Genomic DNA, 24,449 nt, shown 5'->3' with positions numbered 1-24,449 from the left:
AAAAAATGGAAAAACCAATTCTCAAATTCCTATGAAATTGCAAGGGGCCCCGAAAAGGCCAGACAATGGTGAAAAAGAACAAAGTTGAAGGACTCACAGTTCCTGGCTCTGAAACTTACTACAAAAGCTGCAAGAATTAAATCAGGACGGTACTGGCATACGGACAGACACATGGACCAATGGAACAGAAGTGAGAACCCATTAAAAAGAAACACCCATGTGTATGTGGTCAATTGATTTTCCACAAGGGTGCCAAGACCATTCAATGGGGCAAAGAACAGTCAACAACAATCCTGGGAAAGCAGGATGTCCACATGCAGAATAATGAAGTTGAACTCTTAATTTATGCCACACACAAAAATTAACTCAAAATGAACTGAAGATCTGAACTCAAGGGCTAAAACTGTAAAACTGCTGGAAGAATATACCAGGGAAAACCTTTAACCACACTGGCTTTGGCAATGATTTCATGGCTGTGACAATCAAAAGCGCAGGCAGCACAAAAAAAAAAAACAGATAAAATGGACTCGATTACAATTAAAAACTTCTGTACATCAAAGGACGTTATCTACAGAGTGAAAGGCAACCACAGAATGGGAAAAATTATATGCATGCCATCTATCTTGATAAGGGATTAATATCCAGAACACTTGAAGAACAAAAAACATGATTAAAACAATGGGTGAAGGACCTGAATTGACATTTCTCCAAAGAAGATACAGAAATGGCCAATAAGCACATCAAAAGACGCTCAAGATCATTGATCATCAGGGAAATGCAAATCAAAACCACAACGAGATAGCGCTTCATACCACACACTGGGATGGCTATGATAAAAACCAAATCCAAACAGATCAAGCGCTGTTGAGGGAACCTGGTATTCTGCTGGCAGGAATGTAAAATGGCGCACACCCTCACTGTGGAGAAAGCATGGCGGTACCTCACAAAGTTCAAAACAGAACTACCATATGATCCAGCAGTTCCACTCCTAGGTAAATACACGAAAGAAATGAAAACACAAACTCAGTTATTCGTACACCTATGTTCAGAGCTGCCTTATTCACAACAGCTAAAACGTGGAAATAACCCATGTCCCTCAGCAGATAAATGGATAAACAAAATGTGGTATAAACATACAATAGCATATTACTCAGCCATAAAAAGGAATGAAATGTTCATACATGCTACAACATGGATGGACCTTGAAAGCATTATGCTAATAAGCAAAATAAGCCAGACATAGAAGGCCACACATTGTGTGATTCCACTTAAATGATGCAGAAGGAATAGGCAAATTCATAAAGACAAAAAGTACAACAGAGATGACCAGGGACTAGAGGGAGAGGAGAATGGTAATGAGTACAGAGTTTATACTGAGGAGAACGAAAGCTCTGGGTATACATAGTGGTGAGGGTTACATAACATAGTGAATGTAATTAATGCCACCAAGTTATACAAATTGATATTTGTATATCAATTATAATTGATTATCAGCTTACATAATTATGTATATTTTGCCATCACAAATAAAAAGCTGATGGGGGACTTTACACTGGATAAATCAGATTTGACGGCTCTGGAGCCCTTTGATCAAAAGGAGATAACCAGGGTGCCTGGGTGGCTCAGTTGGTTAAGCATCTGCCTTCGGCTCAGGTCATGATTTGGGGGTCCTGGGATCGAGTCCCACATCGGGCTCCCTGCTCAGCAGGAAGTCTGCATCTCCCTCTCTCCCTCTGTGCTCTCTCCCTCTCTCTCTCAAATAAATAGAAAATCTTAAAAAAAAAAAGAAAAAGGAGATAACCAGGGATTATGTGCCTCTTGATGTGATGCAGAAGGAAATACATATAATCACTGACTAGATATTTAAAGGTATCAAGGAACTATGGCTGATTTTTCAGATAAGATGATGACACTACAGTTCTGTTTCTTAGAAAATTATTTTTGGTTAGGAACTATACAGAAAAATTTCCAGACAATATAAAAAATGGTAGCTGGGATCTGCCCTAAAATAATACAGTGAGGGGGAGGGCCGGGAGTTGGAATACGGGTAAGACTGAGGCGGGCTTTGGGATAAAAGCTGGTGAGTCCAGCTGTGGACCTACAGGGGTTCATTACACTCTTCTACTTTACAGTATGTTTGAAATTTTCCATAATTGAAAAAATTAAAGCAGTACAGTTGAGAAGCGGCACTAGGAGTGAGGAGAGAGAGGGACATATACTGCCTTCATTTTAAATCATTCTGTTTTCAGAATTTATTTCAGAATTTAAGAGAAAAAATCAGGACATTACATAGAAGATGAACACAGACTTTTGTCAGATTTCCGAATATCAGACTTGGGTGACACATTTTAAAGGCAAAAGGTAATTTTAAGATACAGCAAACTTGTGGGTATTTAGTGGTTAATACGCTTATGAAATGAGGCATGTCGAAGGTAAGAGATGGAGAGAAATGTGCAAATGTGTCAATCAGTAAGCTATACAGAAGGGTTAGACAGATAAATCAGTAAAAAATTAAAAACCACAAACCATTTTCAAAGAAATGACCCATGGTTTATCTTTTAAGACGAGGAACTTCCCATAACGCCTTTACTGCTCTCAGGTTCAGACAGATCCCTGCTCTAGGTACACTACCGGTCAGTTCTGGTAACAAGATTTTTACAACCTTTATGCCTTACACCTTATCTTTTCTTATCTATGTTCTGGGCCACTTAAGTTTTAGAAGAACGGCCATTTTCAAGTAGCACAACAGATACCTGAATTCTGTGGAAAAACCACACAGAGATGAGCTTTGCCAGAGCAACAGAAAAAACTCGGCAGCCTAAATTCAACAGTATTTAATGAGCACGACAAAGACCGGACCTTTTAAAGCCCAGTTAGTATCAACACAGAGTCTAGGTTTCGCAATGTTATTCTTTCACTTACCTTTAGAGTCGCTCCCACCCAAAAAGAGTAACACGTGTCTACGGGCTTATTAGGTCTTCCATGATAACCGTTTTGTTGCCTCATTATACACCACCTCTTTATCCGGTTCAATTCTTTTTCCGAAAAAACTTCTTCTAGTTTATCCATCAGACACAGTGACGCAATGCCACAAAAAGTCGAGCCTCCTGTTAATCGAAACCACACAATATTTCAAACATCAAATCAGACACCTAGGAAAATAGTATAAAATGGCTGGAGGGTAAAAAAAAAAAACCACAATGGTTACATAATTCTGGAAATCAGAAATATAAAGCAAATTTAGAAGACAATGATACCTTTAAAATAACCACAAGGCACTGAAATCTTCAATATTAATTTGATCAAACAGACAAGAATTTAAAATAATTTAAAGATGTAAGAAATACTTTACTTATGGAAAAAAAAAAAAAAGACTTCGGAGGTTAAGGAATGTGTTCAAAATTAGATCATTTAATGGGAGAGCTCACACTAACACGGAGGACTGCTCCCTGTCCAGGACTCGGTCACCCTAGTCTGACATTCCCTCCAAGACCGCACAGTGCTCGTGAACTGCGGTTCACTCTGCCTGAGACCAGAGACTCGTCTTCACATGTAACACAGACAAGCTAGAAGGGGATATGCAGACATGGTACCTACTCAGCTTAAAACATTTAAGAAGCTAAATCTGAGCGAGGGATGAGGGAGAGATGGTGTTGGAGGCGGGGAGAGAAGAGCCTATCAGGAAGGAGCCGAGCGGAGAGAACCCATTCCCCACGGCAGACTGAACAACGGCCGCAAAGATTCGGGAGTCCAGGCCCAAATCCCTGGAACACGTCAATGTTATCGCCTATGGCAAAAGGGACTTTGCAAATGTGACTACGGATTTTGAGACGGAGAGTCCTGGATTATCTGGGTGGGCCCTGAGTGCAACCACAAGTGTCCTTACAAAGGGGGCAGAGGGGATTACAGGAAGAGGCGGCGATGGGACTGTGAAGCAGAGACTGGAGTGACTTGGCAACACGCCGGGAAGGTCGGCAGCCACCAGAAATTGGCAGAGGCAAAGGAACAGACTTTCCCTTGGAGCCTCCAGAAGGAACCAGCCCTGTAAAGTGCAGTACAGACTTCTGTCTTCCAGAACTGTAAGAGAACAGGTCTGTGTTGTTGAATACCCCTAAGTCCACAGGAATATGTTACAGGAGCAACAGGAAACCAATACACTCGCAAAACTGATTCCTCTCCTCAGGAACTGAAAAGTCTGTATTTTCCACAAAGGAGAAGAAACAACACTTTCCACTGGCACTATTTGTTGTCAAGTCCAAACAATATGAAAATATTTATATTTCCAATTTATCATGACTTCACCTACTGATTAATTTCAGCTATGGAAATGGATGGTTTGTAATATGCTTCATCCTACAACTTCCCTTTTACTGTTATGTCTTGGATGCATACTCTGGCAAAAGACCTGGGTGGTTCGGTCATTAAGCGTCTGCCTTCGGCTCAGGGCATGATCCCAGCACTCTGGGATGGAGCCCCGCATCGGGATCCCTACTCCGCTGGGAACCTGCTTCTTTCTCTCCCATTCCCCCTGCTTGTGTTCCCTCTCTCACTGGCTGTCTCTCTGTCAAATAAATAAATAAAAATCTTAAAGAAAAAAAAAAAAGAAAAGCGAGCATTCCCTCTAGAAAACTCAAGGCAGCCATCACATTAAAAAGGTCACTGTCAGTAAGAACTACTTAATCTTCAGAATTTTTCCCACTTACTTGGGAGATCTATGTCAGTCACGAGTTAATGAAAACAGAAAAATAAAACAAATTTATAACAACCTTTTAGAATAATTCCTATTAAGTAACCACGAATCTTATTTCCTCTTCAGTGACCCAGCAATTTTAATTTCTCTTTCATGACAACCTGGCCATGACTTCAGGTATTATTACACCATTAAATATAAAGTCACCAACAGATAATATGTACTCATTAAACACCAAAAAGTAGGGGTGCCTGGCTGGCTCAATTGGAAGAGCACACAACTCTTGATCTCAGGGTCGTGAGTTCGAGTCCCACGTTGGGTGCAGAGATTAAATAAATCGAACTTATTAAAAAAAAAAAAAAACTACCAAAAGGTTAAAAGAGGCATTTAATTGTTACTCTGCAAATTACTTGTTAGGATTCTTTAAAGCAAACTGGCACAACTCAAAATAAAAATACTCTCTACTTTGCCCAAATCACCAGCTTTGCACAATAATAACTTCCAAAGTAAGTTTGAGCTCTTTTTTTTTTTTTTGAGTAGCCAAAAACACTTTGTAAAGTCTTTGTTCTAAGCTAAAATTCATTTACCAACATTTACCCCTGAGAGGTTCTTATTTTACACAAAATTCTTAAAAACTAATTCCAAAAACCTGGGCTAACAAGTATTAAGTTAGGAGTGTTAGAGATACCAACAACAAGAAAAGACAGGTAACATCTTAATAAGTCAATTAAGAAATACTATAAAAAAGTAGGCACAGGAACTCATACTCTGTATAACATCAAAAGGGGCTAACTAAGGTTACACCAAGGATTCCCACAAGCTTCAAAAAATTTCAAGAATATTACATAATTACAGGGGCACCTGGCTGGCTCAGTCTGACTAGGCTCAGGTTCTGATCTCAGGGTCAGGAAGTCAAGCCCCACCTTGGGCTTTGGCACTCAGCGGGAAGTCTGCTCCTCTCCCTCTGCTCCTCCCCCCCTTTGCAAGCACACTCTCTCAAATAAATAAAATACTAAAAAAAAAAAAAAAAAAAAAAAAAAAAAAGAATACCACATCACTACATTAAAGTACAATACAAAACTGCTCATAATTTTCTGAATTCATCAAGAAAAGGTTAAGTTGTGTTCATTCTGCCTTGGGTGAAGAAGGTATGAAAAGAAGCTTCTGTACCGAAGGCTCTTCTAGCAAGACATACTAAGGCACGTGCAAATAAAAGAAAGGCTGCAACTGCTCAGTTTGTCCCCTGAGGTCAGATGCTTCCGTCATATGGATCAGTCCTGTGTGCAGAATACCGCAGTTACGAGACAACACAGATGGAAGGGACCACTGAGGCTGGTTCTCTGGACCAACTGACCTCGGTGCTCCTGGGGGCAGGTGAAGGAGGCGTTCCTGACTCTAGTCCTGGACGCTAGGACTGACTTAACATTTTAACAGTGTTTAACAGGTGTAAGTTAACTTACTGCTCCCATAAGGTTTTAAAGCCCAATTTTAAGCATTCTCTTGTATTTATTTGCATGGACCAAATTATCTGAAGGAGTCCATGTGCTCTGAAATATATAATTTAAGAAAGTTAACAATTATATAGCTAGAGATGAAACAGAAAGCTAAAAATAGGTATATAAATAAAAGTACACCATTCACACTTCAACACCCCATGGAAAAGGTAAAGTGAGGAAAATTCAAGGAGCTGAATGCTTACATGGAATCAGGCCACAGAGTTGAATATTTCTCTTCTGAATTAAGGAATACAGATATTTTTGAAGAACGATGGAATCAAATTAATTTATTTGAACTATTAGTTTTAGGAAAAAATAGCTTTAGTCCTAGCACAGCAGGAAAACCCAATTCTTCCACACGCACGAACACTTTACCCTACAACTGTGCCAGCACTTAAGAGACTCGCTAGGATAAGAAGGAATCCTCACACCTGACGATCACGGCCTAGAAGCGTACTGTGTGCCTGTCTGGTCTGCAGGACCAATGGGCTCTCAGCTAAGCAGTCGTGGGAGAAGAGCCGATGAACTGTGGTAGGAAGACGCAACCCACACTCAGCCTCCCGAGCTTCGGGGTGCCGAGTGGGAGAGAGGACGGCCAACTCCAATACCTGCCGGACAACCCATAGTATGAGGGCAAGCAGAGTTGGCCACAAATAAGACCTACTGGTTTACGATGTAGCAGAGATACTAAGGCAAACAGGAAGGGCCACGAAGGTGGTATGAGCCAAGTATGGCTGGAATGCAGAAAAGGGAGGAACTGCTTAGGGCCGGGGGACGACAGACGATGGAGAGTTTTAGAGAATGGAACCAACCATAGGAAAATTGGCAAAATTTAGAAGGTTAGGAAGAGGAAAAAGAGGAGAAGCAGTTGGAAGGGGAAGCATTTCAGGCAAGGGAAGAATGTCAGCTGCGTCCCAAGGTGAAAAGGCACGTGAGAACATCTGGGGAACACTTGCCTGGAACACACAGAAGGGGTGGCTCACGTGTGTGTCTACAAAGCGAGGCTGGAAGTGGACACTGAGAATGAAAGTGAGGGATGCAAACGTGGGCAGAAAGGCACTGCTGAGCACACACAGGGTTTCAAGTGGGCTATGCCACATACCCGAGTATATATGAGCCCACGAGGGAAGTCACAGCTCTGAGAAAAATGATAATGGTTACTGTGGCGGTTTGGTACCGTGTCCAGCTGGCTAGGCCAGAAGGGTTTCCCTGTATGGTCTGCAGTCCGAGAAGCCTGGGTGGGATCCGCTGGAGGAAGAGAAGCGGCAGCCACTACCCCAGCTGGGGTTCAAGGAGCTAAAAGAGACAAAGGCAGAGGTGCCGGAAGACTGCACCTTGCCCTCATCCTCCCACATACTTGGATTGCAAGTCGCTTTACTTCTTGCCCTGGTGACCCAAGTCCCACAGTCAGCTGCCGGAGCAACAGCCCCCGCCAGACTCCTCGACCACAGTCCTGCTCCCGCTGCTGGACGCACCGGGCCTTCCAGATTCTCCTGTGAGGTCTCTCGCTGTCCACCTGAGCCAGGGCCGCAAGATGGCTTGTCAGTGACTTTCTCCCAATCCACCAACTTCCCCTTCGGGCCCTTACTTCTTCATATTCTTCCACAGTTGTGTACAGTCTTATTCCTAGGATAAATCCCTGTTCTTTACTATTCATGGTGGTTTTGCGTCTCTGATGGAACCTGAGTCATACAAAGGTGCCTACTTCGAGAGGCCTGGTGTGAGGATTAAATGAGACTAACTGGTAGCAGGCATACAGCAGCTGCTTCATCACGAATTCCAGTCCTTTCAGTCTGCAGATCAAGGATTATAAACAGGTGACCTACGGGAGAACACCAGTGTAACTGCAAACAAAAAAAACAAAACAAACAAAACCAAGCAGAACACGAGCTCAAACGCCCGAATTCTGGACTTCTGGCTTCTATGGACTGAAAGACCAGTAGATCTGGAAGTAGTTCTTCCACATTCCTGAAGAGCAAATGCAGGCATGGGAGGAAGGAAAGAAAAAACGACGGTTTTAAAAATGCACAGCGTGGGACGCCGCTGAGGGCTGTGGAGAGAGATCTGCCCGGCAGGCAGGTGCAGCTCAGAAGCAAGAGGACAGATCTGGAACAGAGTTCTGCATGCCACCAGCACAGGGGTGACTAACAAAACCACCCAGTAGTTCCTCCCAACGCACGTCCCATGTTCTAGGTGTGGGGGACACAACAGTGACTGAAACAGGCAAAGATCTCTGTTCTCATGTGGGGACAGTCAGATAATACACAAATCATAAAACAGAATATAGAGAAAAACAAGGGCAGGAAAGGGGATAGGGAACAGAGTGTGTGTGGGTGGTTTGCAATCTCAAAAATGATAATGAAAAGCAAACATCTGAGCCAAGACCTGAGGGATATGAAACAGTGCCCAGTGTAAGCTAGGGGTGAGGGTGGAGGGTTCTAGGTACAAAGAACAGCAAGTACCAGAGGAGCCCTGAGATTCAGAAAGAGGAACTACCCGAAGGCAAGAAGAAAGGTGGGTCCAGGTAAGGGGGCGAGGAAGACACAGCATGGTGAAGGAGGCAGAAATAACTTGTGAGGAAGCGGGGCAAGAGGAACCTGATGCTTCCAGAAAGCAGGGGACAGGCTAACAGCTTTCAAAGCGCTTCAGGAAACACAAGGTGAGGAGTGGGAAGGCGACACTGGGTTTGAAATGTCGATCAGTCATGACTTTCAAGAGAAACTCCCGAAGCTGTTGAGGCTTAAACAGAAAGTTGAAGAACAAGCCACTTGTGGAGAAGGGCACGAAGTGTATTTGGACGACTACTCTGAAAAGATCAACACGAGAAAGAAGAAGAAGGGAGAAGACAAAGGCTTGCAGGGGCAGCCAAACTGCAGGCTGACTTCTGAGCCGGAGGTCTCGCTTCCCCGCGCAGAGAGGAGAGAAGGCGGGGAAGGAAGGCTGCACCAACAGCTTCAGAGCAGTCCCCTCAGCCTGTGTGACCTCACAGCACACGCAGCACAGGATACCTGACCTGCGTGCGCACGCTGTGGTCCCCTCAGAGGGGGCTTCGGACACCCAGCGCTGCTCGGCTGCCCCCAAGGTGGAGGGAGCCGTATCTGAGTGCTCCTGGAGCCCACCTGCGGGACACCAGCCCACTGTGGCACCCTGAGTAGGACGCCGTCCTCTAGAGCTTTGGGTCTCAAGCCCACCAAACAAGTTCAGAGGGAAAAGGAGGATAGATGTCAGCTTTCTGCATGAACCACAGTCCATGACTGATGATCTCAATGGGTGTAATCCTACTCAAGTCACACAGACTTAAAATCACTCCTAGTGTGACTCAGCAAGATGTTTTCCTGACAGGATCTGTCAGAGAGACTCATGTCTGAGCAGCCCTCTGTTTCCTGTCCCAGCAAATGCAATCCCACCTTCCTGGGACCCACGGCATCTGTTCCACAGGTCTCCCGTACTGGTGACGTGTCTCCTCGGCCACAGTGCCCATTAACACCCTCTCCAATACCGAGCCCGAGACCCTGCCTTCTCGGAAATTCTCAAGACACCAGATTTCCGCTCTGTGTGCCTACGAGTGTCACCCTCTTCACCAAGTGGTGCTGACCAGCGACAGAACAGCTACGGCAGCTTGCCCCAAGCCCAATCTCATCCGAATGCAGGCACACACAGGAATTACGGTGTCCTGATTACAGGACGGCCTCAGAGGAAACACCGAGACAGGCTTCTACCTGGCCCTTCGTGATATGCACTCTCCAAATACCTACACTGAAGGAGAGAGTCAAGATGTGTGAGAGGGAGAAGACCAGATAGGACAAGGTCTCAGGGGAAGTACAAGGATATGGGGTCAAGGAGTATATGTTAAAAATATCTTTTTATACGTGTTTTACGGTTTCCAAACCACTTCCCCCCTTACCTCTCATAATCCTAGCAACAATTTTAAAATTAAAGGAAGGTCTAATTATTTCTCGTCTGTCAACAAGGCAACCCCCAGAGAGATTAGGGGAGGGGCCAGGTGCCAAGCAGGTATCAGGGCTGAGACCCGTCCTTCCTGAGGTCTGTTCTTGCCACTCTATCCTGCTGCCAGAGGGACGGACACAAAAGACGAGCACAAAGAGATTGCCGTAATAAAGAGGAAACTTAAGACGGAGTTCACTCAGCCAGCCTCCTTGATCTAGGCTCTTTCTTCTTAATAAAGGCACATTGCTGGGGAGCCTGGCTCAGTCACAGAGCGTGCAACTCTTAATTGTGAGCTCGAGCCCTACGCTAGTCATAGAGATTACTTAAAAATAAACTTAAAAAAAAAATTAAAAAAAAATTAAAAAGGAGCATGGCAGCTTACTTACTCCTACTTACTTACTCCATTTCCTACATGGAAATACTCAATTTGAAAAACTTCGAGCTACTGATGGGCTGATGGACTACGTATATCATCTGTCTAATCTGGCCCAAGGTGGAGAAAAGGGTGAAAGGAAAAATTGTATTAATTTATGTACTGAACATACGCTACGCAGCAAAATGTTTTATGGCAATGACTACAAGGTAAATAAAACATTTTCATTTCTTCACAAATCCATTGATTCATGCTTAATATTGTGCATCTAGCCTTTCAGTGTTATGCCAAGAAAGAAAGCTTGCTGTCTTCTGGTGCTAGCTTAAGAAATCACCCCAGGATATTTTCATACAGCTGACACTCAAACAGGTAACCCGAAAATACTAGAAAAGTATGAATATCCTAGTCTGAACATTCTCTGACCGATTACTGACCCAGAAGACGTTCAGAGCGGCATACAGTGTCAAAAGAGAGAAGCAGGAGGGACAACCACCACGGGTTGAGGCAAACTTCCGGGGTCCTCCTTGTCACAGACGCCATTATGTTATTTAAAGGAACAAAAGCAACTACACGTTCATTTACTTTAAGATGTCTTACCATGAGATTCAAGTCCAGCTCCCTGTGCCAGCCCATTGTCATAGGACTGAAAAAGAAAAACATTGTTCAGTTTAATAGGGAAATGATAATAAATAAGTCCTCATTATGCTAATTTTTAGTCTCTTGATCCATTTGGCTTTCGCCGTGATATCTTCTAAAATACTCTTTCCCACAAAGGAGTTTGTAGGCATTTTCAAGTACCTGGTCTCGGCTTGATTCATCAAGTCAAATCACTAAATACATACAGCAGGCACATTCTAAGGCAGATTGTTCAAAGATGGCATCTATATATTCAATTTCTACCCAATAGGAAAGCCCCCACCCTTATTCTTTTCCTACTTACAAGTTTAAGGAAAATGGAAAGATGCTGTACTGATAAAGTATTATAAACATGGAACAAGTCTATTTTGAGGCTTGTGGGTAGCCGAGGATAATAGCTCCTGCCTAAATTTGGATCTCCCCACATATCCTACAAAATCAAAACAGAAGAACAATACAGCTGGGGCGCCTGGGTGGCACAGCGGTTAAGCGTCTGCCTTCGGCTCAGGGCGTGATCCCGGCGTTCTGGGATCGAGCCCCACATCAGGCTCCTCTGCTGTGAGCCTGCTTCTTCCTCTCCCACTTCCCCTGCTTGTGTTCCCTCTCTGGCTGGCTGTCTCTATCTCTGTCGAATAAATAAATAAAATCTTTAAAAAAAAAAAAAAACAACAATACAACTATATAAAACCGAAACCTTAACAATGCTAGGAGACACGTGCAAGTTCTAAATTACCCGTCTATAGAAAAAGAAACCTCAAATCCCAGCAGGCCGCTTCTCCCACTCCTGACATCCTTTTGCAGACAGCAAGGGAAGTCTGTGGAAAATCAGGAGGAAGGGAGACGGGGGGGAGCCAATGGTAGGCCGGAGACAGATCTAAAATTACTGCGGGGGGGGGGGGGGGAGGAGGAGAAGGTCCACCCTAAGGCGAAATTCAGGCAGTCCTTGCTTTGTGCAGTTCCGATAAGCACAAATTCCAGGTACCATTCTTCAGCTAACAACGCGAGATGGTTCCAATCTCCGCAACCACGGTCTGTTAACTATGAGCAACTGCACAGAGCATCTCAGTTCACAAATCGCTACGTAAACCACACACGCGCATCCTCATCAGTAACCAGTCCCACTGCCTTTGTCAGGGTCTGTGCGTAACTGGTCAGTGCACACGTGAGTCAGCTCACGCACAGACAGCAAAATGTATGGCTGTGTTGTCTCTTCCTTCGTCTTAGTAATAGACCCACATGACGTTCTCTGAAAAGGCAGAACCAAACGAACAGACGGGCCACCAAAGACGAAAGTGCCACCAAGACATGAGAAGCAGCAGTGCTAGAAGTGGGAACAGCTCAAGCCCAGAGTCACAGACGGAATGGCTGATCCCGGGAAGGCTGCCGGCGCTGCCGTCAAAGAACTACGCGAAGGCAGGTACCTACGTGAGTGCGGACCGCGGCTGTGACGCTAAGGATGAGGGTGCTGCCAAAACCCGTCACGGGAGAGGAATCCTAGGAGATGTTTCACAGCGATGAACACAAAAGGAGAAAGTGTTGGAAGCTGCTATAAACTTGGGAAGGAGTCTGATTATTTACCAAGACAGAACAGATGCTCGCTCCCTCTCCTAAGTTACATAGGAAAACAAGGCAAATACTGTCCTAACTATATTTTTTTAACAAAATACTTTAACTCTCAATATTTCTAATGTTTTAATATTACAATGTACAAAATAAATACTGGTTTTACTGCTTAAAAATTCTCCCAGAGTTTTTAATGTTACGGCAAAAAGCTGTACAGGCCCCAGAGCAGTCGTGATCACCCCCCTGAAGACTCAGATCACTGGGACTCACTCACGGTCACGGTCACGGTCACAGGCCGGCTCCACCATGCCAAGCGAGCACTGCCGGGACTGCGGGAGTTCCGCTACAACAGAGCGCTGACCGCAGGGAAGGGACTTCAGAGGGTGCAGTGCTCAGAGGGCACGACTTTGATGAATCAAGTTAACAAGGAAGGAGAAAGGCCCTCCGAGATCAAGTAATAAAGGACACTCAAAGGAGCAACACTTAGAGACATGAAAAAGAAGAGAACCTCTCTCCTACCAGAAAATCACGAAACACACACTTTCCCCAATATGACAAAATCAAACCACACAAAAACTCATTAAAGAAATCGTACTCTGAGGACTGAAAAGAGTGTCCTCTGAAACAGAAATTTTTCTAAGAAAAAAAGAACATCCGCGAAACAACTAAACAAAGAGACATCTGTATAAAGTAACTATGAAATGAAAACACAGCAAATGGAATGAAAACTTCCCAGTGTATGAAAATCTGCCCCCACCTCCCCAAAATGGCCATAAAGCAGAAGAAAACTGTAATACAGCAGCCGAAACTCAACTGCATACTGTCAAGCAAGCACCTGGGAGTATGAAAGTTAAAAACAGAAAGGACAAACAGTAGGAAGAAATGAACAGGGTTCAATGACTTCCGGAAAGAAACGGAAGAAAATAGGGAATAATCAGACCAAGGAGTAACAGTCGCAAAAGAAAAGACAGTACGGGGTGCTAACGAAAAGGCAGAAAACAGCCAAGAAACTAAAATTCAGATACAGCAGTAAAAAGGGTCACAGAGAAAGTGACTGAAATCAAAGACAAGCAAAGAAGAAAGAGCATACACAAAACGGGGGTTCCTACAGGAAAAAGCAAACTAATGGACTGGACCTCGGGCTTAGCAAACTGGGCTGCAGGCTACAGGTGTTTGCGGCCTGGTTCTGTACCAGTCTGGAGTGAAGAAAATGGTCAAGCTCACTCATAATAAAAGAAATACAAATTAAAAATAAATACACTGAAAGATCATTGTTCACCCTTTGGACTGATCAAAATTAAAGAGGATGACGACACATTCCTTTGGCGAGGTGATGTGGAAACAGGCACTCTCCTACGCTGGTGGGAAGAGAAACTGGTCCACCCTTGTTGGAGAGAAAATGGGCACCATCTAGTAAAATTACATATGCAGTTAGCTTTTGATCAAGCACGTGCACTACTAGGAACTCACTCTGAAGATCTGTCTCCAAAAACACATACGTGCATAGGCAGATGGCTATTAATTTCAACACCGTTTGTCTTTGGAAAATATGTGTTCCATGTACAGAAGAGTTCAAAAAACCAGGCACAGGCACACAATGGAGTACTACGAAACTAAGTATGTGAGGTGTGCTACCTCGTCAGGAAGGAGGGTGGAGAAACAAAAACGTACGTATCTGCTCATCGAGAACAAATGCAGGAAGGACAGAGCAAATGCTAATGAGACTGGTTCCCTACAGAGTGAGCGGGAACAAGGTGGCACACACGGGAGTGAGGAAGGGGGCGAGACAGAAGGGACAGGAGGTGAGGAGTAACACGTCTCGGAATATCCCCTTTCGTACAGTTGTGACTTTCAGAACCAAGTCAGTATTTCGCATATTAAGTACATTTTAAAAAACCAACAACACTGGGGGAAAATGCTAAAATGGAGCCCAAACACAAACAAACTTAGAGGTATTTTAAATAAATAATATAACCATACTGAAGGGGGGGAAATAAAAGGAGTAACTCAAGTATTTCTTTTTTTTTTTTTTTTTAAGATTTAATTTTTAAGTAATCTCTACACCCACTGTGGGGCTCCAACTCACAACCACGAGATCAAGAGGGGCATGCTCTACCAACTGAGCCAGCCAGGAGCCCCTCGAGGATTTCTTAAATATGGTATTTTGACTTTATACCCTCAGGTTCAAAACAAAAAGAGCCGATGTATCCTGGATAACTGGAACCAGGCTGGTCACTGTCCGAGAAGGGAGTTACAAAAAGAAAGGAGGACGATAAAAGAGAACTGTGGTGTTGGAGTGAAATTTGAGGTATCAATAGGACTCGTGGTTTTTAATACACACATAGATAAAGAAATAGATAGAGGGGGGCAGGTGCATATAAGGGGGGTATCTGTGCAGACGCATGCATACATACATTTCCTAGCTCGCCCTGCAGAGACGGGGACTAGAAGCCACGATATCCCAACACCAGTGAGCACAGCTATTGCGCCCAAATCTTCATTTCCACACATCACCCTCCAGTAAGAACCAGGGCTCCTTGCCAAAATGACACATTCCAGGGCTACGGCTAGGAAAGTAAAAGATGAATCTGGAAAATCTTGTGCCGGAAAGCCAATTGCTGCTCGAGGAATGAAGGGGGTGAGACAAAAAAAAAGCACAAGCGTCTGCTTGAAGGGGCTCGCACTGGCTAAATCTGGGACAATCTGACCACCAGAATAAGTAATGACAGTAACAGGTAATAGCCCACAAGATAAAACAAGAATCTGGAGTTCAAAGTGATACAGACAGATGTAAAGAGAAAGCTTTTTCTAAAAGCAGGATTTCAACTGAAAATTACAGAAGGAACGACAGAGCTGGAAAACCACCAACAGCATACCGCCACCGGTGGATAAAAGTCTGATGAGGGACAGGTTATTTACCAGTCTCCAAATCCCTCGCCACAGGAGACTGAATAATGACAAGCGGAGAAATGCTAACTTTAGAGAGAAAGGTGTGGCATACGCCACCTTAACAGGTGACCCAAAGTCACCATCACTGGTAGCAGGGCCAATCAGTACGCTGTACTTCCGAATACGACACACTGCGAAGAACACAGCGTTACCACTGCAGCAGTCACGCCAAAACACTCATCACAAACCTCCCTTTCCTCTGAAACTCCTTGAAGGGCCTGTTCTTTCTGCTCCAAGGTACTCCAAAATTTGGGCTATTGCAGATTGTACAAAATCTGACCCATATTCACACATTCAGTTAAAAACATCTCAGTCCTCTAAGAACTTAATTTTCATTTTGAAATACTGACTAGTAAAAGTTGAAATAACAGCCTAAAATAGTCTAATCTATAAAACCAAACCTTCAGATTTGGGAAGTAATAAACCTGGGAAGCAACATTTCTATGTCTCAGTTTCATATAAGAGACGAATAAGTAGAGCAAAGGATAATTCTGGCTGAGACTAAGCTTTCCTTACTACTGCCAACGAAAAGATTAAGTTGTATCGTGAAAGAATAGCACTTCTATTTGATACTCGCCTTAAAATAAACCTTAGGTTAAAGAAAAAAAAGCACACATACAAGTATTAACAAAAAGATCTAAAAATCTATTGTTAGCCCAGTCAATCTTGTTATATTTGGTTCTCGCTAGTCAACTGACTTACAGAACTCCCACCTCACACCAAATATAGAAAGAGGCTTATTGAAGAAACCATAATTTTCCATTATGCTTGGCCAGGGCTCTGCACTGACCATTGCTAGCAAAGGCTGTCAGACATGTGCCTATGAGATTTTACTTCTTTTTTTTTTTTGCTGCTAGCGCTGACCAATCTCTTTCTAGTAAAGACATTTGTTTCCTTAGATACAATCAAATAAGTTTCGAATTCTAATGGCCGACGAATCAATCCGTCCTTCACAGTTTTATCTATGTGGCCATTCTGATTACACAACGTATCCAAAAAGCAAGCTTACTGCCCTTATTTCTAGATTCCTGGTGGAAGAGAGAGGAGCCGTGCATTATACTGCAGTCTCCACAGAGCAACAATGAGAACCTAAAATAGTCCATTTATCTACATAACTCACCATACTTCTTCTAATATAACTGATGGCTTTTTTCATGTCCATGCCAGACCAGTTGTTGAGCATATAGCAAATACAGGAGGCACAGTATACAAAGCGCATATCATTTTCACTGCCTTCAGGGACGGCACAGAAGCTGAAAGGAGGAACAGTATGATTTACGAACAGTATGAGCACTGTAATTTTGTTTTTATTTTTTTTGCGGGGGGGGAGGGGTGAGAAACACCTACTTCATGTCTTTACTCACAGAAAAACCTATTATTAAACATGGATTTAAAAACCATACGCTACTTGTATTAGTCAATAAAGAACATGACTATTAACCTGAGTAATAGAAAATGAGCCCTAAATCACCACTCTATTTTGAAGTTCTGATTTCTGGGTACCTTTACACCCCACCAGTTACTCCGTCCCAGGTGGCACCGCTCACAGTCTCTTTGCTCCCTGTCATGGACAGTCGCGGCACACTAGCTGGAGAATTAATGGGGAAAAAGGCACCTAGGACCCAGAGTAGTTAAGAAATTCCCAAGCCCCAGTTTTGACAGGTGAAATTTCTTCTAAATGTATATGTACATAACCACTAACTAACTGACAATATTGTGTGGTAATTTTTTTTTTACCTATTTCATTAGTTTTAGAGAGGTAACAGTCTGAGTCTGGTATCTGTCTATTCCTTTGTAAAAAAGAAGGAAAAAGTGGCAGTAAACAAACACTATATGGAAACTTTGAGATATTAATCGCATACACTGGCTGAGGTAAAGATTCCGTTCTACAGTATTTCCAATTAATGACAATTTATCTTACGAGTCTATATTAATTTCGCCCTCATCAAGAGCAGTGTTTCAACACTGAAAGGAAAACAAGAGCTATCAGCTGATGGAGCACTGACATAACAATACAGCAGAACTGGTTTGCAAAATCTTTTCCCTAGACAGTATCACTACTGCTTTGCCACTTCCTAGATTTGGGGGAAAAACAAAAGTTTCACCTTCAAACCCTAGGAACATTCTTTAGACCTACCGTACAAACCAGCAAATAGTACTGAACTAAGTTCTTTCTCCATCCTTTACAAACGGCACTGAAACTACCAACACTAGAATATAATAGTCAATGTTCATCCCTTTCTCCCCCAGTCACTATGTCTTAAGGAATAGAAATTCAGACTAAATGTATGCTTACTTCAAAACATCCCTTTTTTTTCACCCAGAAGGTAAATGAAAGTCCGTTCTAATATTAAAACCACTCAACCACTCATTTATGAATGTATTCACTGTCTCAGTTAAAACAAGAGAAAAAACAAGGAGCTCTGCTATTGTGATTGCTTTTTACTGAAATAAGAAATCTTGGATTATTTTTTTGATTAGGGATTGTACATACAGTGAACTTTAAAGGGTTCTAAAAGGGTTTACGATAAACTCTAAAGTTCTAGTACAGTAGTATAGTATTTTACCCATATTTCAGTTCTATAAAATTTTTCCAGAAAAGAAAAAAAAAAAAGAACGAACGAAAAGGGAAAAAACCAAAGGGTGACCTGTACCTTCCATCTTCCAGCTGAAGGGCTCTCAAGCCTGCTAAGCAAGCTTCCTTATTTACCCGGCTTAGGTCGTCTCCAAGAATAACTAAGCAGGAAAGGCCAGTGTAGGTCATTGCTATGTGGCCACTATCGTAAGGATGAGCCGTTCCAGGATTCTAAATTCAAAATTAACACAGTGTTAATTAACTGGTGAACTGAAAACTTATTTCATCAAGTAATCTGACATGAGGTTTCAAGAACTAGTAAAATTAAGTGTTTGTACTGATTTGTACCGACACCTGATGGAAAAAAACCTCCATTTTGTAGGTTCCAAAAGAAGTATGACTGCATGCTTTCCAGGCGACACAATTTTTAAATTTATCCTACCAACCTCAAGCTTTATGGAAGCAGTTGTGATCCACAAATAAACCAAATTATCTGAACTCCACATGCAGTCAACCTTATTACTTATAACTTAAGTCTCAGGAAGTTAGAAAAGCATACAGCCTTTCTCTCCGCTTCTACTATAGAAAAATACTGTTATTTTGTGCCGAGAGGCAAACACCTTCGGAGCTGGCTCGGGGTCTGCTGCTCTGAAGGAGCCTGAAGCTCCCCCCTTTGTGAGGGGTCCCTGCCTTCTACACGGCGTGTGCTGGAGCCAAGCCCCTGGCTGGACCCCGGAAGATGGTCTGCCTGTTGCCACAGATGTCCTCGAATTCATCACTGCTCGGGTCTTCAATCACTGCCTTGCCCAGAGCTTTTTCTCTTATGCCGAAGAAAGGTGAGTCGAAAGCAGTCTTTCACTAGAAGTTCTCTGGCTTCCTAGAGAGCAAGCACCTAGCGCGAGTGCTTTATCTCCAGTTCTCCAGGAAATCGCCAATACGTTTTACACACGCAAACGACAGGAGGAGAGACAGGATACTCGGGGCAGCACGGATGTCTGCGTGCATCTGGACCGTGCATGCTGCCAGGAAGGGAGGCGCGTACGAGCCTCCTGTCAGCAGCTGTAGGTACGGGGTACGTCAGGAGACAGCACTGAGCTACATCGAAACACGGAAGCCTGGTTCTGTCTGGATAACGTCTTAGTTCTCTTTCTCACTCATTTTACCACCTGCCTCCCTTCTCCCTCCTCCCGACCCAGACAGTAACTCACCTTCGATGGATTGAACGGGATACCCAGGTACGAAGAGCCTCGGAAACCACAGCGACTTAGATTTGACCCTGGAAAATAAAAGCATGTGCTTATTTAGAGGATACTTTATTTTTGTACAGACTCTAAAGCAGTTCAAGTGAACGTTCTGTCAGAAACTGGGCACTTTAGTACCAAAGCTCTGTCACTGTGTCCATTTTCATTCTAGCCAACGGTGAGTGCTCACCATGTGCCATGGCTGTTCTCTCTTTATGGGAATTTCCTCATTTACTTTTCAAAGGTATTTTTAAGTTTATTTTAAAGCCATCTCCACACCCAACATGGGGCTCGAAACTCACAACCCCAAGACCAAGAGTCACACACTCTTCCCACCGAGCCAGCCAGACGCCCTTCTCCATTAATTTTCAAACCAGTCAGAGACAAAATAATGATTTCTTACCATGTACCTTTAGTTTACAGCCTACCCCACCGCATACAAAATGCTTCCATACCTTTTCTATATGATCATTTTTCATGTGATCAACATATTCAATCCCCATGCTGAAGAACAGAAAGCAGAAGCCCAGAGGTGGAGTGACATGTTCAAGGTCACGTATCAGAATCTGGAATTCTAATTTCCCATCCAGTGTCTTTTTACTTTAATTCACTGCTTCTTTATATGTGAGCAAACTAAAGGTATAAGCCGCTCTAGCTGTAGAAAGTATATGTACTTTGTATTTTCGTATTGGACAAACCTTCATTCTGAGTCTAATAACCTACTTCGCTCTGAAGCTGGAAACTTTAGTCACATCCATGAAAAGGGAGCCCTGTGCACTGGTGGTGGGAATATAAGTTGGTACAGCCATTATGGAAAATAGTATGGAGGTTCTTCAAAAAGTTATAAATAGAACTACCATATGATCCAGCAATCCCACTACTGGGTATATACCCAAAGGAAACAAGATCACTATCTCGAAGATATGTCTGCAGCCCTGTAATCACTGCAACACGATTTATAATCGCCAAGACATGGGAACAACCTAAGCATCCAATGCCAGATGAGTGGACAAAGAAAATTTCTCTCTCTCTCTCTCTCTCTCTCTCACACACACACACACACACACAACCAGAATGTTATTCAGCCATAAAAGAGGAAAGTCTGCCTTATGTGACATACTAGATGGAACCTGAGGGCATTATGCCACGTGAAGTAGGTCAGAGAGAGAAACATACACCGTAATACTTTCTGTTCTCACCTATATGTGGAATTTAAAAAGGCTGAACTCACAGAAACAGAGTAGATTAGTGGTTGTCAGGGGCTGAGAGACACAGGGAGATGTTGGTCAAAAGTACAAACGTCTACCTGTAAGATGAGTAAGTTCTGGGGATCTAATGTACGCATGATGACTATAATTCATAGGACCGTATTATATCCTTGAAAGTTGTAAGGAGAAATCTTAAATGTTGTCACCACACACACACAAAAGGAAATTATGTGAGGGGATTGTGAAATCATTTTGCAATATACTCATGTACCAAATCATCACGTTGTATACCTTACGCTTACATATATATGTCAATAATACCTCTATAAAGCTGGAAAAAAGAAAACTATAAATGAAAAACTAGTTACACCCACAGTAAGAAAGGAATTGTGGTTTTGATAGCTATTAGGAAATCAGCATGCCAGATGTAGAGGACAGAAACGTAGTATCCGCAGAACGTACGTGCATTGGTAATAAAAAGTCAAGGTGATTTGGGGCGCCGGGTGGCACAGTCGGTGGAGCGCCTGACTCCTGGTTTCAGCTCAAGTGTGACCTCAGGGTCATGAGATCAAGCCCCACATCCAGCTCCACACCCAGCACGGAGTCTGCTTGTGTTTCTCTCTCCCTCTCCCTCTGCCCCTCCCCCTGCACTTTCTCACTCTCTCTAAAAATAAATGAATCTTTAAAAAAAAAATCAAGTAGATTTATAAATATGTTTTGATGTGAGAAACTAGTTTCATATCTCTTACAACTGGAATATGACTAATTCATAATAATTGGTTTTTACTCTTCTTTTTTCTTTTTTTAAAGATTTTATTTATTTATTTGACAGAGATAGAGACAGCCAGCGAGAGAGGGAACACAAGCAGGGGGAGTGGGAGAGGAAGAAGCAGGCTCATAGTGGAGGAGCCTGATGTGGGGCTCGATCCCAGAACGCCAGGATCACGCCCTGAGCCAAAGGCAGACGCTTAACCGCTGTGCCACCCAGGCGCCCCGGTTTTTACTCTTCTATTTCTTCAAATCAGGTACTCTATTCAGCTTTATATCTCCAATAGTACTTAGAATAGTCACTTAAACATTAATTTCTGGAACAATTTAGGGAACCACTAAATGTAAAACTTTCCACTAACCACCTTTCCCCATTAACAAAAAATTTGAAAAAGGGTATTATCTAATGGTGATGATATTAAGGAACACAGTTCTCCCATCTTTGCTGAAGACTTTTATTTTTTATTTTTTATTTTTTTATTTTTTTTAAAGATTTTATTTATTTATTTATTTGACAGAGATAGAGACAGCCAGTGAGAGAGGGAACACAAGCAGGAGGAGTGGGAGAGGAAGAAGCAGGCTCATAGCGGAGGAGCCTGATGTGGGGCTCGATCCCAGAACACCGGGATCACGCCCTGAGCCGAAGGCAGGCGCTTAACCGCTGTGCCACCCAGGCGCCCCTGCTGAAGACTTTTAAATGGGTAAACCACTTAAGACTTGCCAATATATACTAAGAGTAATAAAAAGGCTCAGACTCTGACTGGGCAATGATACATCTGAGAATTTACTCCAGTAACATCCAATGTAAGAAAGGTCACATGCTCAGAAACATCCAATACAGTATCACACCGGTGAAAACCCAGGAGCAAATAGAAGCCCAACAGGTTAAATGCAACACTCTATCTCCTCAAAGGAACATTACACTTCTGCTAAAATACTTAGGGAAAACTATGTAGCAACATGGAGAAATGATCAAGAGAAAAAGTAGGACACAAACATTTATGTGATTATGTTTCTAATTAAGCAAAGGATGCTTATCAACAAAACCCAGAAGGGAATAAACAAAATAATATTGTGTGGAAAGACAGGAGAGTGAATTTTGTTCTTCGTATGAGTCATTTTTGCCCTAACAAATTATCGCAAACTTATTACCTTGAAACCACACCCATTTATTATCGCACAGTTCTGTAAGTTCCAAAGTCCGAGACAGGTCCTCCAGGCTAGACTGGAGTGCTTGTGGGGGCTGCACTCCACACTGGAGGCTCTGGGGAACAATCCTCCCCAAGTTCCTTCAGCTTGTTTGGCAGGTGTGCGAGTGAGGGCTCCACGTGTGTGCTCACTGCTGTCGGCTGGGGCCCCAGAGCTCCTGGAGGCCACTCTTGCCATTGCTTGCTTCTGGCCCCTGTGCCGCAGGGCCTGCAACACGGCTGAAATCCTCGTGCTGAGATTCTCTCCAGGTTCCCCCTCTGCAGCATCTCTCTGACTCTCCCGCCTTCTTCTCCTTGAAAGGGCTCATATGGGTGTACCAGGCAACCCCCCACCTGACATGAAACACCTGCAGATAATCTATTTTGACATCAGCTGATTAGTAACCTTAACTTCATCTTCAAAGTCCATAGTGCCTTAGCGTCTGAACAACCACTAAAACCAATAAAACTTTTGCCACATCAACAATAAGGCTGTTTTGCTTTCTCATCATTCGTGTGTTCACTGGGGTATCATTTTTTTTTTTTAAGTTTTATTTTTATTTAAGTAATCTCTACACCCAACACGGGGTCAAACTCACAACCCTGAGATCAAGAGTCACATGCTTTTCCAACTGAGCCAGCCAGGCACCTCTGGAGTAGCACTTTTAATTTCCTTCAAGAACTTTTCCTTTGCATTCACAACGTGGCCAACTGGCATAAGAGGCCTAGCTTTCAGCCTGTCTAGGCTTCTGACATGCCTTCCTCACCAAGCTTAATCATTTCTAGCTCCTGATTTAGTGTGAGAGATGCGCACCTCTTCCCTTCACTTGAACACTTAGAGGTCATTGTGGGTTACTAATTGGCCTAATTTCAACACTGTTGTGTCTCAGGAATTAAGGAGCCCTGAGGAGAGGGATGAACAGGAACCGCTGGTCAGTGGAGCAGTCACAACACATGCATTTATCAATTAAGTGCACCGTCCTATATGGGCAGTTTGTCGTGCCCCCAAACAATCAGAATAATGACATCAAGGGCGCCTGGGTGGCTCAGTCGTTAAGCGTCTGCCTTCGGCTCAGGGTTGGTCAAGCCCCTGGGTGGCTCAGTCGTTAAGCGTCTGCCTTTGGCTCAGGGCTGGTCAAGACCCACATCGGGCTCCCTGCTCTGCTGGGAGCCTGCTTCTTCTTCTCCCACTCCCCCTGCTTGTGTTCCCTCTCTCGCTGGCTGTGTCTCTCTCTGTCAAATAAATAAAATCTCTAAAAAAAAAAAAAAAAAAAAAAAAAAAAGAATAACATCAAAGATCACTGATCACAGATCACCATAGCAAATATAATGAAAAAGTATGAACTACTGCGAAAATCACCAAAATGTGAAAGAGACCTGAAGTGAGCAAATGCTGTTAGAAAAATGGCACCAATAGAGTTGCGCCACACAGAGCTGCCACAAACGTCCCATCTGTGAAACATGCAGTATCTGCACAGCATATAAAAGTGAAGTGCAACAAAATGAGGAACGCCTGCGAGTCAGGGTTTAACAAATCTCTTTCTGAATGAAATACCATTTCCTTACAGGTAAATGACTAAATGGCACTTCTAGTTGTGCGTTTCTATGTTTTTAGCTTATTTACATCAATAACTTTTCTGAAAAGCATCAAAAATACTCATGTTCGAAAATATCACCAAAGGTTAGGAGACTGTGGCATGGACACTTGGAGTCAAACTCAAGATTCTACTCTTAACTAGCTCTGTGTTCTATGGGCAAATAACACCCTCTCTGAGCTAGTTCCTCTCCATTTCTGAACGAGGAACAGTAATGTAG

General features: G+C 43.2%; 1 protein-coding gene across 4 annotated transcripts in view; it reads right to left on the bottom strand.

The window, feature by feature from the left end:
• PGGT1B (protein geranylgeranyltransferase type I subunit beta) overlaps nt 1-24,449 on the bottom strand; it is a 78,342-nt gene that overhangs the window by 36,384 nt on the left and 17,509 nt on the right. For all 4 annotated transcript variants that reach the window (XR_015724602.1, XR_015724603.1, XR_015724604.1 and 1 more), the window contains exons 3-7: nt 19,439-19,506; nt 18,310-18,461; nt 16,776-16,908; nt 11,105-11,150; nt 2,923-3,107 (exon numbers count right to left, since the gene is read on the bottom strand). Coding sequence is in view for 1 of the 4 variants with exons in the window: in XM_045794903.2 (XP_045650859.1) it covers nt 2,923-3,107; nt 11,105-11,150; nt 16,776-16,908; nt 18,310-18,461; nt 19,439-19,506 (584 nt within the window). In the remaining 3 variants the exon portion in view is untranslated. The remainder of the gene's footprint in view (nt 1-2,922; nt 3,108-11,104; nt 11,151-16,775; nt 16,909-18,309; nt 18,462-19,438; nt 19,507-24,449) is intronic.

The sequence above is a fragment of the Ursus americanus genome, chromosome 5, assembly GCF_024610735.1.
Source record: "Ursus americanus isolate L20-20 chromosome 5, mUrsAme1.1.p, whole genome shotgun sequence".
Taxonomy (NCBI): Eukaryota; Metazoa; Chordata; class Mammalia; order Carnivora; family Ursidae; genus Ursus; species Ursus americanus.
The sequence above is the reverse complement of the archived record's forward strand: the minus strand, read 5'-3'. Positions and strand labels throughout refer to the sequence as shown.